Consider the following 14,290-nt stretch of genomic DNA (forward strand, 5'->3'; position numbering starts at 1 on the left):
AGAGGTTGTACTCTGTGACCAAAATGGCAGTAAGCCCCACTTGGGGGTGCCCAGGGGGGCTGAAGAAAGAGGAAGAATAGGGTAGCAGGAAACATCTCAAGAGGGACAAGAGTAGGTGGACCAAGGGAGCAAGTCATCACAACAATAGAAAAAGGAACAGGCAGTGGTATGTAGTGTAGATCAACAGCTGGACTGAGAGAGACTCAGCTAACAGAAAGAAATAAAATAAATTCTCTTGAAACTAGGGTTGCATAAGTGAGGACCTCCAAACCGGGACAAATGTAGGGCAAATGAGGGCAACATTACATTTTCAAATATAGGACACATTTTTATAAAAGGAGGATGCGCAAAAAAATGGAGTGTTTTTTTTAAAAATGTTAATATAAATGCATGTTTTTAAGGCATGGGACATTTTGTCATTATTCTTAGAACAGATGGCAGAAATGTATTGCCCCTGTTCAACTTTACTTCTCAGAAGTGTGTACTTGGGCAAGGGACTGTGGTTTTCTTCACGGCGGCATGAGTTGTGTAAAAATCACAGCAAGTCACATGGGCCGTGCCTCAGAGCGTTGTTGATACAAATCCACCACAACCACCACACACCATCATCACCACCACCACCACTATATTGGCCAAGAAAGGCAGACTTGTTAGCATCAAAGCACCATAAATACCAAAAAAGGCACTTGCATATTTAATAATAAAAAATAATAAAAAATAAATAAAAAACAAGGCAGGTGTGTATAATATTTGATAATAAAAATTAATGTAATAAAATAAAAACAAGCAATAATAAAAATTAATAAAATAAAACAAACAGCAATAATAAAATTAATGAAGAAAACAAAAACAAGCATAATAAAATTAAGAAATAAAACAAACAAGCAATAATAAAAATAATGAATAAACAAACAAGCATAATAAAAAATAAAAAAAATAAAACAAGCAATAATAAAAATTATGAAATAAAACAAAAACAAGCAATAATAAAAATTAATAAAATAAAACAAAAACAAGCAAATAAATAAGAATAAAACAAAACAAAGCAATAATAAAAATTAATGAAATAAAATAAAAAACAAGCAATAATAAAAAGAAGAATAAAACAAAACAGCATTTATGAAAAAACAAAAAGCAAAATTAATGAAAAACAAAACAAGCAAAAAAAAATTAATGAAATAAACAAAAACAAGCAATAAAAATTATGAAATAAAACAAAAACAAGCAATAATAAAAATTAAAAAATTAATAAAATAAGTATTTTGATTTTTAAATGTAATGTAAAACCCAAATACCAAGGCAGACCTAATGTCCACTGACTCAGCTTTACTCCTCCTCCCCTCCTCCTCTGCCCAATCCTGCCCTGGACTTCAGGCACCCTTCTCCAGCTCCTCTCCTCCTCCTCCTCCTCCTCCTCGCCCCTCCTCCCCCCCCCTCCTCCTCCTTATGATGGCTGGGGCGCGCACCGGAGGGAAGCAGGGCAGGCGCGCGCAACGGAGGAAAGTGGGGCAGGCGCGCGCCGCTGCCCCTGGCCCCTGCTGGAGGCCGTGGCGGCGCGCAAGCCCTCACAGTGGGGAGCGGTGGCGGCGGGGCTTCTGCCGCCGAGAGAAGAGGAGGAAGGCGGAGCCAGAGGAGGAGGTGGGTTGGCGCCGCAGCAGCCGCATAGCAGCAGCAGCAATGGCCGGACGGGCCCCAAACTGGGAACAAGGCAGGGTGGGGGCCCAAACCGGACCGGACCGGGAGGGGCCCCCCGAAACCGTGATTGGCATGGGGGCCGCTGGGTTATGGCAACCCTACTTGAAACCAAGAGCAAAGTGGTGGAGCAAGCCTAGGGAAAGCAAAAGGAAACCTCTGCCTTCTTCCTCTGAAACAGCTTCTGAGGCAAAAGGGATTTCCTTCGGGTTTCCTTTCCTCTCTGGAGCTGTGTGTGTATACACTGTGGAAATTACAGTTGGGAGCATGCGCAAAATGTATTTCCAAGCTACCAGTGGCATTAGCCCTAGCATCCTGAAACCCAAATTCGCTTTACCCACTTTCTTGCCTAAGTAATGTGCTTTTCACCCATTGTGTGTGCTCTGTGTGTGATAATCATAGAAAATTTGCTTGCTTTTCTGGGATGCCAACACTTAAAAACATTTTTCAGGATGGAATTACATAGGTCCCCATGTGATAAAGTCCTTAGCCATGCCCAGGGACCTCAATCAAACCAGCTTTCTACCTAGGGAATCTTGCCACCAGTTCCCAACAATCCCTAAACTTTGGAGAGAATTGTGGGAGTAGAGACTGACCACACATGTGCCGCTTCTAGTGAAGGCTTTTTTCCCCTTGCAGTACAAGTTATTGTTGTTGTTGTTGTTTGTGTTGTTGTTTTAGATGAAGTGTGGACATAAAATGTGCAGCTGAAAAAAATGGGCAGTTGGGAAAATGGACTGAAAACCCAACATTAGGCTTCTTAAGTGTTGATTAAGCAGTCAGGTGGCTGGAGCAGCAGGTCCCCAATTAGCCTTCATTTTCAAACAAATTGCCCAAATTATATTAAAACATCTTTTTATTTTTAGCCAGAACTCTTTTAGTTTTACTACAGGCAAGTAAAACTTTGTCATCCTTGTAAATGCCTTAGATAGTATTCTTTGTGTGCCATAGGACTATCTTGCATCCTTGTTCCTTTTCTATACCCAGTTGCAAAATACTGGCCTAGAGTCTCACTTGGCCAGATGATGGCATATTATAATACTTATATAAAGATACAACTTTCTGTTTACACAGCTAGATGGATTCTGTTTTCCCTTTTTAGTGAACACTTGCACTGCAAGCCCCTGAATATCGGCACTGTGAATATCTGCATATATACGCTAAAGATTGTGGTAGAGTTGCTGTAATTTGGCAACCATGATAAGAATTAGGACTATGTCCCTGAAAGTAATGGAATGCATATTCTCAGAACATTTCATGCCTAATATCCTTCATATTCCATTCCTAGATTCGGCAAGGATCAATCAGGTTGTTCTAGTGAACACCTTCTTGAGATCAGCTTCATCAAGAGAGTAAGAGAATGGTTTGGTGGCACTGGTGAGGGTGGTCATTAGGCTGAGCTTTGGCTCTGGTGAAGAAACTGTTACTGATACAGGGTGAAGACAGGCAAAGCATGCTTTACACTTGTTTGACTTCTTTTCATGTGTGGTGTCTGTTAAGGAATTTGTCCAGTTAGAATATTCCTTTATAAAAAAAACCTGCAATATACTAGGTCATGCTGTTGACCTAGCTGGAGTGAAGCTTAGCCACTTTTATAGACCTGCCTAAATTGAGTTTCTGGTTTCCTGTCAAAAGAAAAAGTGCTTAGCAAATGGAAGACAATAGGAACAGGTGGATTTATTCAATCAAGGATTGTAACTGTCCAAGTTTGCCAAACATCAGCAGGACAGTTAATGAACGGGGATCTTGGAGGTCTCTCATTCATAGGTTCACCATAACTGAAGTTTGACTTTAACAGAATAACAACAGCAACACAGCAATAATAAGTAAATAAAAATAAATAAATAAATAATTGGGGGGGAACTTGGTAGTCTTTGAAATCTCAGGCTGGGTGAGAACCTTGCCTATTGTAAGATTCGTTTTGTTTTATTGTGTTTTCGTTTGTTTGTTTCATTCGTTCATTCTGCTCCCACCTATCAGGACCTTGAATGTATACAACACAAGAAGAAATAAGGATGGATGGATGGATCGATCGATCGATCTTTGATGACAAAAAACTCAAACAGAGACATCCTGCTAGTGGACAATACACTAGTACAATGCCTCTTCTGCAGTGTACCACATTTAAGATTGTTGCTAACAAAGGTATGTAGTACCCCATCCGATCGTGTGCACAATCCCTCTTCTACATGAAAAACCCGCTGATGGTATCGGGCAGACCCCTGTGGCTAGGCTTGCCATATCCCACCGGGGAGTGGGACTTTCCGTTGGGGGGCGGGTCTGCACAGTCCCGCCCCCGTTTGGCCCGCCCCCCGGATTCCCCCCCCAGCGAGGCCTGGAGGCGGCTCCGCGATCTTGCTGCGCCAAAAACCAGGCCGCGCAACCCTGGGGCGGAGGAGGCGAAGGGGGAAGCCCTGCCCCACCCTCCCCGCCTCCCAGCGCAGCGCAGCGCAGCGCAGAGCCCCACCCACCCTCCCGCCGCCATCCTGGCGCAGCTATGCACAACCCCCTCCCCGCTCCCGGGTGGCGTAGTCCTAGAGAGCAGGTCTTCAGGACACTGCCACTCAGAGCTTTTGCCCGCCCACGTTGTATATATGCCCTGCAAGGGAATTACTTTCCAGGTTACAGTAGAAAGACAAAAAAGGCCATAATCGTTCATGTTTTCACTGGGAGTCTAAATGCCTCACTTTTTAAATGTCTCACTACCGCGTCAGTATTCTTGTAATTCTTTATCTTACACAGATCGTTTGTGAGGCCTAAAACACCTTACTTGTAATATGCAATTTCGTCCCGAAGCTGACCAATGGGAAAGAAGCAGTCAGCCCTCCTCCCTTGGGTTGGTTTTCAATGGCTTGGAAGGAAGAGATTTGCCTTGTTTGTAAATAGGAAGGGCTTTGGCGTAGCAAAAGGCTGGCAGAAATAGTTTGACCCCTCCCTAAACATCCATGGCTCAGTGCTATGGGATTCGGGAATGTAGTTTCTTGTGGCCACAGAGCTCTCTTGACAAAAGGAGGCTGAATGGTCCACAGAGCTACAGTTCCCGGATTCCATAGCCTGAGGAGAGGAGGAGGAGAGGAGGAGGAGGAGGATGAGGAGGTGTGTCAGTGCCAGAGGCCTCAAGTTGTTTTTTTATTTTATTTTGCATGCTTTTAATGTTAAAATAAAAAAATAAATAAAATATTTATTTATAATAGCCCGCCTTTCCACAGACCAGGCGGGTTACAACATATAAAACAACAAATCTCCCTTGTTTTGACAATGAAGTGGCGGTGATAGATGAGGATGTGATGATGATGATGATGATATGAGTCAGCTTCAGAGGCATGGACGCACTGTTTCAGAAGCTGAGAGTGGTCACCACCTCCAAAGTGTGTTTTGGGTGCTTTTAATGTTAAAACAATCTTCTTTTGTGACAGTGATAGTGTGGTGGTGGTGATGATGAGGATGATATGAGTCAGCTTCAGAGCATGGTGCAGGCACTGTTTCAGAAGCCGAGAGAGTTCATCACCTTTTCTGTGTCGCCTTTTCTCTGTGTGTTTTTTTTGGTTTTTAAATGGTGACATTGAATACACAAGCCTCTGAGGCTGGCCAATGTAGGTTGCTGTGATTTTTACAGTCTCATGCGCATGAAGAAAAACCACAGTCCCTTGACCAAGTACACACTTCTGAGAGAACTTGGGGCAAGAACCTGAAATGGCAAATCACTTTTGTGAAACCACCTTAACAGGTTCAATATGCATAGCCATGTAAACCATGCTAAGTGTTTAAACCCAAAAGGGGTTTTGGTTATGGAATAGACTCTGAAATATGCAAGATTGACTGTTAATTAAAGCCATGTTCAATGCCCAAAGTGTTGTTTGGAATGGGGGGGGGGGGGTGGCAGAAAGGGAAGTACATTTCTGCCATCTGTCTAGGAATAATGCCAAAATGCCTTCCATTTGATCAGGCCTAAGAAACATGCATTTAGATTAACATTTTTTTTAAAAAATCACACATTTTTTCGTGTGTCCCACAATTTTTTCGAAAAGGTTTGTCTACATTTGAAAATGTTGTCCTACACTTGTCCTACATTTGTCTTGGTTTGGAGGTCCTGACTTTTGGCAACCCTACCTGTGGCCAATCACCAGTGGGTAGTCAGGGAAGGAAGGACCCCAGGCAAAATCCAGCAGCCGGGGGTGGGGGGTGGGACTAAAGAATTATCCTCCTAGGCACTGTAAGTGGGCAGTGTCGCTTATTTTCTTGCAACTGCAAAACTGCAGCTGCATGATATCCAGGATCTTATGCTTCCAGTAGTCATTAGTTGATCATGGAGATGTGTACTAGCATTATTAGCTGGGGTTGAACAGGTAGGGGAAAGGGGAAACCTGGCATGAAAAGACTGATGAAGATTTGAGCTACACCTGCATCCATACATGAGCAAAGGTGCAAGATGGCATTATCTGATTGTCAGAACATCCATGATCAGGCACTCATGCAGCTTCCCTGGTGCAGTCTTTTAGGATTCTTTTAGGATTTGATGTTAAACGTTCTGATCTGTATTAACTCATATGGGAATGTGTACTTTTAAAAATAATTCTGGGGAGATGCATGGTTTTATAGGCTGCAGGGAGTTACAGTCCGCTCTTGCCTTACACGGGGGATCCGTTCCAGACTCCCCCCCCCCGTAAAGAAAAAAGCGTGTATGCGCAAACCCCATTAGATATAATGGGGCTCGTGCTTGCTGCACAGCTGTGGCGCACACACCATTCAACCAATCTCCCAGCGGCTTCCATGTAACCTGGAAGCTGCCCATAACAGGCCCGCATATGGTGTGGACTCAGTGTAATTAGATTTCCTCTACGTTATGCCACTTTCTTCTGTTGCAGTCACTCACTAATATACATGCATAAAAGGCTCATAGCCTGAACAAACCCTCACAACAAAAAAAGGATTTTTTGTATAAGACGGACAAATAGTATCTACTGTGAAAGCGGCTTTACTCTCTGGGTCTTACCGCATAAGCCCTGTTCTTTCTGCTTATTAAAGAAAACAGAATTATACCTGTTTGTGAGCAGCCATTGTTGCACATCTTTGCAATGGCATGACTGGGGCTGCTTCTGTCATTGCCTACTCTTCCTGACTTCATCTTAATCCTGCCTCTCTGTTTACCCAGCATGCCTTTCAAATTTTTGAAAATTTAAAATTTATTTTTATTTCCACTTTTTCATTCATTTCTGGAGCACTGCTATTACTCTTTGATTTTTTTAAAAAGAAATAGACAAAATAAAGGCAATCAGGCTGCTTGGGAATTGTGAGGGGAAATGGGGACAGGAAGAGAGTAGAAGGAACTGACATCGCATGACTGCCAATATTGCAACAGCTCCTTCAGTGACATTTCACACCTGGGGACTAGCATGAGTGGGAGTTCATTGGAACGTTTCACCCATCAATGAAAAGGGATACTCTAATTATGCTTCAGGGACATAACAGCTAAAGTTCAGAGGTGGCAGTGTGAGATAAGTATCTGCGAAGCCACTTTTTTCCCTTGCTCTAATTGTGGTTTAAAAGCCATGTGTGATAAACTCCATATATCAGATCTCCATATAACAGAATAGATGAGATAGGCTACATTAGAGTAAAATATCTATCAGTGTACATGAAATATACCATTGAATATGGAAATTTGCTGTAAATTTATTAGCATTTATTTTCCATGGTGACCATGGAAAGCAGAAACTGAGGAGTATCAAATGAAGTCCACAGAAGTAACTGAAAACATATTTGAGGATGTTCAAAAGATGGTTGCTTTATTAGTTTAAAAAAGCCCTGACACAATTTGGCCTATCAGTATTCTTAAGACCTTCTTCAGAGGCTCTTTAGAAAATAACATCCAACATTTCTGAACCAAGAACTGTCCTTTGATGGTCAAACAAAAACACATGTAAACATATGACAACTACAAAGAATATGCGGGGTGATAGGGTTTTTGTGTGTTTCTTCCTGCAAAGAGGATACGTCACTGCAAGTAAAACATGTGTGAAACAGCTTGCATTTTACAGTTATGTGGGAATCTTCATCAACAGCTCATTTGTTTTGGTCTTTTTGTAAGAGGAACTCTGAGTATACCTCTTGCTCAAGATGTAGGTAGGTTGTTTGCTTCAGAAAACCTCTGCTATACCAGCCTCATAATTTCTAAATGCCTGCAAGACTACACACCCTAGCTGACTGTAAAATTAGGGTCGGTTGTTTCACATGCAAAATTTCCTCTTCAGTGATGCAGAGATCAGAAGCAGAACTTGAGAGGTTGTGTCAATATTTTGTCTTTCCATTATTCTTTAAAATCCAAAAAAAAAAAAATGCAAAGAAAAGTCAGTAAAAAGATGGCATTTTTCTTTATACCATAGATAGGAATAATTAATTCCTCCAGATGTTGCTGAGGCCGCAACTCCCATTAGCCCTACACAGCATTGGCAATGGGAAAAAAGGTGGGGTGCTAGAGGCCAATAACAACTGGAAGGCCACGTGATTCCCACCTTGTGGCCATAACAAATGTCCCTTCTTTTTTCTTGCCTCCTATGTCCAGGGTTACCAGATGTCATAACTGCAAAAGAGGACAGGACACTGTAAAATGTAGGCATTCAAGAAAAATGTAGGACATTACACACAAAAAAGCTAAATCCAACCAATGTAAATACAAATTTGTTTCTTATGGTTTGTTTACAGCTATAGTACATATACTGTATTTTATTATGTACTCCACAATAGTTTTCTGATGAACTTATCTTCATTAGAATGCCTTGTCACCTTTCCTACCAACAAACCCTTGACTGCATCTCCCTTTATGAGCCCATTAGAGGAGAGGCCCTTCTCTGTCCCATCACCCTCTCAGGTGTGTTTGGTGGGAACAAGAGAGAGGGCCTTCTCAGTGGCTGCTCCCAGGCTCTGGAACACCCTCCCTAGAAAGGCCAGGTTGGCCCCATCTCCTTTCAGCAGCAGGTGAAAACATTTTTGTGCCATCAGGCTTTTTAAATAGAGGATGGGGCTTTTTAATGCTGTGCAAGTCAGAGTAAGGTTTGTATCCTGTTTTAAAATACATTATAATATTTCAATGCATGAAAATTTAAACTTTTTAAATTGTTTAATTGATTTTTAAATTTTATACTTATACTTTTAACATGCTTTCATGTTGTTTTTAAATTGTACTGTCTTAAAAGCCACCTTGAGTCCCTATACTGGGAGAAAGGTGAGATATAAGTAAATACAATAAATAAATAAATTGGCTGAATCTACATTTAAATTATTATTTTCATTTGTAGTTTTCCCATTTGCTGGGGGCAGTAACATATCTGTTGATGTATTACTCGTTTGCCGGCTGAGGCACTGGAGACACAAGGACAGGTTTATGGTTCAAAATCGAGAACATTTTGCAATTCCTTCCAGACCCCCAGACATAAGAAATGTAGGAAATGTCCTACATTTGTCTTACATTTTGTTACATTTGTCCCAGTTTGGAGGTAGACAGTTATGGCAACCCTACCCACCTGGAATTTGTTGGCAGTCTCTTGTCCAAGTACAATCCAGAGCTGAACTTGCTTAGCTTCCAAGGCCAGGCGGGTTCTTGTGCCCTTTATGATATTTAGGCCCTTCATTCACAGTACTGCAAATTAAAATTGCCATCACTCCATTTAAACCCACCCTGGAAAAACTCAAATATTATTCTGTTTCCCCTGATACAGCATACTTGAAAGTATAGGTTTAATATCCCTTATCCAGAATTCTGAAATGTTCCAAAATCCAAAATTACCCAATTCTTTCTCTTTTCTTCTTTTTCTTTTTTGTTTTTTTCTTTTTCATTCCCTTTCTTTTTTAAAATCTTTTATTAAGATTTAAAACATAAAACATACAGAATAAAAACAAATACATATAAAAATATAAAATCATAAACCTAAACTACAAAAACATAACCCTAAACTAAGCTAAGATAAAGTAAACTAAGCTACCTTCCAGGCCCAACTCCTTCTCCCTACATAAAACTATATTAGTTGACACAACCAACATAAACCCAAGTTAACACAATTAACACAAACAAAAATTGACTTCCCTCTTCTCAAGCCTAAGAATATTAATGCTCAATATCTTAAATTTCTCAATTATGCTAACTTATTTTTCTTTTACCTCAGCTGTAAATCGAAGTTGCTTCAATCCTCAAATTCCACAAATATAATCTTTCCTTCTTTCTTCTTCATATAAGTAAAAAATAATTCTCAGTCTTTTAAAAAAATGTCCAACAATTTTTCTTTGATCAATGTTGCCAGTGTATCCATCTCAGTCAAAAGCTTCAGCAATCGTCATCTGTAGAAGACAGGGGTTACAGGCCGCCGCCAGTAGGTCCGTGGGGAGCCGGAACCTCAGACGCGCGGCTCCCGCACGGACCGAAAAAGAGCTCCAAATGGAGCTTCTTTTTGAGTCGCGTTGTGACTAGCAGGCCCAGGGGCGCACTCGCTATGTCATAAAGGCTGCGACACGTACAGACGCTCAGCGTCCGATACGTAAAGATGGCGCGGCGCCCGTATGAACAGGGCACCGCCTCTTGTACGTATTCAATACGTACTAGGGTTAGGGGAGTGCGGAAGCACCGCCCCTTCCTAACCCTAGTACGTATTGTATACGTACTATTTGGCAGTCTGTACCCCGCCACAGTCAGTTTTCCAGTTCTGAGTGTACAACAGTCTCGCTGCAACAATGATATAGTGCATCACTTTATAGGTTATACCTTTACATTTCTCTTTTGATGTTTCCAACAAAAACAATTCTGGTCTTACATCAATTCTACATTTAAAAACAGATTGCATTAATTTTTATATGTGTATCCAATAACTTTTTGCTTTATCTCAAGCCCACCACATATGGTAAAAAGTACCTTCATGCAACCCACATTTCCAACATTTATTTTTAAGACCTTTGTATATCTTAGACAATCTCGCTGGTGTCAAGTAGCATTGGTATATCATTGTATAAAAATTATCTCTCATATTATAATAAGATAACTCTTTACAAGCCAATTGTCCACTCCCCCCACCACAATGTTTTAACTCAATATTATATCCCAAATTCTGGGCCCCTTTGACCATATATGTATATAAGGTATATATGAAACATGAATTTCATGCTTAGACATGAGTCCCACCTCCAAAATACCTCAAAATATATATATATATGCAAATATTCCAAAATCTGAAAAAAACCCAAAATCCAAAGTACTTGTGGCCCCAAATATTTCAGATAAGGAAAACTCAACCTGAATTGATTATCCAATATCACTCCATTTTACTCAAATAGAATGATTACTGAAATTTAAGTTTCAGTTTGAGTTAAATAATCCCTTCCACTGGTTTTAATGACAGACAAGAACAAATTTGGACAATGTCTGTTTTTTATGTAGGTACTTGAAAATGTCAACATGATCCCAGTGCATAAACTTTAATGAGAACTTCAGTTCATAACTTTATTGGGTTTTAGAACAGCTAAGCATAAGTGTGAGAGAATGCATTGTTTCATGTCACAGATTTCTAAAACAATGCAGCGGCATTGCTGCATATATGGAAAGTAAGTACTAGAGAAAGGGGAAAAATCATCAAAATAATCAGTTCATAGAGGTGGAGGGTTAGGAGAATTACAATATTTCACCTGCAAAGTGTTGACAGATGTAATTTCTAGCTAAAAGAAAAATACTCATTGCTCTTCTTCTTTCCGATGACAGACATCATACTGCTATTCACGCTCCATAGAAAAATAAATTCAGTATATAATCTGAGAATACACTGCTAACGAAATGTTGTTATTTCTGGATTTCTGTGGCACACTGAAAATTATTCAAGTCATATCACAAACCTAGCACATCATATCCATCCTAAAACTACCTATTATAATCTTATTCAAGCCTATAGAAAGTTTGGTCATTAACTTCTGTGCAAACATATTTTTATAAAAGCACAGAGGTTTTCCTAAAGAATTCAGCCTGTGGTCCAATACCTACTTAACCTGGAAGTATTGCTAAGTAACATTCAAAGGAATAAATTTATTAGTAGGTATGCATATGATTGCATTGTAAATGATCCAGGGCTGCTTTACATAGCACACATTACTCTTTTAAGAAAACAATTCCATAGAAAAAAATACCTTGAACCGATCTGCAGGTTGTCATATGTGATACTGCAGAACTGCAATTATCCCCTAACTACATATTCCCATACTTAAAGCAACAAATGAAAACAGCTTCCATGTCCAACCCCCCCCCCCCCCCGAGAAACAGATAGGTGTGTGAGAATCTTCCATATAAAACAATCTACATTAGAACTGCACCCATTTTGTGTGCAGCAAACATGCACTATATGAAGTCTCCCTCCATTGCATGCACTTTGAAATGTGTAACATGTTGAAACATATAAAGTTTGTATAAAATATCTTCTTGTATGTGTATCTAAAAGTATTTAATTTCCATGGTTTTTAAAATAACAACTTTTCAGATGATCATAAAATCATACAGGATGCAGGAGTTTATTACAATGGACAAATCAAGGTTAAGATGAAGCATCTCAATCATATTGTCTTGACCTCAGTCTTGGAACAGTAGCGGCAGAGTGTCCTCAGCTGTCCTGTCTTTCCTCTTGTCTTCACAGCATGGACATTATAAGGTTGTTGAGGTGTTGCCGGAGGTAGATGAGAAGGAAGAGCCCTTCCGATACCGAATCAGGATTTCTTTACTGATGAGGCCTCGTGCGGCCAGGATCTTGAGGAAGTTGTTTCGGAACTTCTGACCTATAAAGGCATATATGATGGGGTTCATACAGCTGTGAGAAAATCCCAGGATCTCTGTGCCTGAAAGGGCAGCATCAATGTCACTACGACGCCCACAGGTCTCACCAATCACTCCTGTCCTCAGCAGGGTGTCAGCAAGTAGGGAGATATTGTAGGGCAGCCAACAGAAGAGGAAGACCAGCACAACAGCTAGGATGACTTTCATGGCTTTCTTTTTCTGGCTGTTCTTGGTCTGGAAGAGTCTGTGCACTGTCACTCCGTAGCAAAAGAGCATGATGACCAAAGGCACAAGGAAACCAAAGGTTTGTGGCAGGATTCTCAGGACCACTCTCCATTTAGTTGTTTCATTTCCTCCAATATTCTCATAACAAACCATTTGAGAAGAATTAGGTGCAGAGAAAACATCACGGTAGGCAAACATAGGGAGGGAAAGGAGAAGAGAGAACACCCAGATGCCAACACAGACGAATTTGACCCAGTGCCGCTTCTCAGTAGCTTGACGAGTAGCATAAACTATTGCCAAGTAGCGGTCAATGCTGATGAAGGCCAGCAGGAGGATGCCACTGTAGAAATTGACTTCTTTTAGGACAGAGGTGATTTTACACATGGCAGTGCCAAAGATCCATTCATGAGCACGGAAGACAGCCCATATGGGCAAGGTGAGAGCAAACAGGAGATCAGCAATAGCTAAGTGCAGAAGGTATACATCAGTTACAGACCGGTTTCCTTTGTTGTAGGTGACCACCAGAACCACCAAGGAGTTTCCGACCAGGCTGACTAAGCATACAAGGCAATAGAGGAAAGCCACAAAGTACCTGATCACAGGTGATGTACTATCAGTTCTGCAGGGTTCTGATACACTGCTAGGGTTGATTGTGTAGTCAGTGTAATTATAAGTATCAAAGAGACTGTAGAGATCCCCATCAAATGTGATTGTATCTCCCATCCTAGAAGTCTTGTTGTTCAACCTGTGTAAAGCCAAAACAAGTGTTAATGAACAACTGGTTAAAATCAAGGGATTACAATTAGGAAATCCTTGTTGACTATGTGGAAGAAGGTCAAAATGCTGTTTTATTTCAAGATCCCCATATGGTCCTCACCTCAGGAAGCTTTTTTTTCAAAATGGCTAGGAAATTCAGATATTAAATAGCTTACTTATAAAAACAGTCTAAAAAAGGATCAGTCTGGAAAGGTGGAATTGAAATCAAGAGAGGCCCTCAAAGAGGAAGGGTTTAACCTACATTGGTTTAATTATTACCAAATTAAATCACAATTTGTGGAGGATAGTAAACAGACAGGAATCGAACCTGAATTTAATGATTTAGATATTATTCTTTGGCAAGTGGAAAAGAAAAAGATCTCAAAGTTATATAAACTACTACTTAACAGAATCCTAGAACAAGAGGTTGTAAAAGATTATATGATCAAATGGGCCCAGGATTTTAATAGAATTAGAAGAGTGGCACAACGCCTGGAAAAAGACTAATGATTTCACAATAGCACAGGAACCAAAGGAAAACTTGTTAAAAATTATGAATCGATGATATTATACTCTGTGGAAACTGAAAGTATTATATAAATTGAAACAGGGTAGCTGTTGGAGATGTGGACACGAAAAGGGAAAATTAATTCATATATGGTGGCATTGTGAAAAAATACAAAAGTTTTGGAGGGAACTCCACGAGATAATCCAACAAATATTTGGAATAAGTTTTCCTTTGGACCCTAAATTATATCTACTTAACATGACCTCGAGTCTTAAGAAACAGGATGAAACTCTATATTGGAGAATAATTTTGTA

The 14,290-nt window shown here is 40.3% G+C and overlaps 1 protein-coding gene across 1 annotated transcript in view; it reads right to left on the minus strand.

The window, feature by feature from the left end:
- Positions 1-12,291: 12,291 nt before the first annotated feature.
- Positions 12,292-14,290, minus strand: part of LOC121919133 (C-X-C chemokine receptor type 1-like) — a 13,877-nt gene continuing 11,878 nt past the window's right edge. The window contains exon 2 of the mRNA XM_042445407.1: positions 12,292-13,457. Coding sequence (XP_042301341.1) covers positions 12,359-13,435 — 1,077 coding nt within the window. The 5' untranslated portion in view covers positions 13,436-13,457 and the 3' untranslated portion in view covers positions 12,292-12,358. The remainder of the gene's footprint in view (positions 13,458-14,290) is intronic.

The sequence above is a fragment of the Sceloporus undulatus genome, chromosome 1 (genome assembly GCF_019175285.1).
Source record: "Sceloporus undulatus isolate JIND9_A2432 ecotype Alabama chromosome 1, SceUnd_v1.1, whole genome shotgun sequence".
In the NCBI taxonomy this organism is placed as follows: domain Eukaryota; kingdom Metazoa; phylum Chordata; class Lepidosauria; order Squamata; family Phrynosomatidae; genus Sceloporus; species Sceloporus undulatus.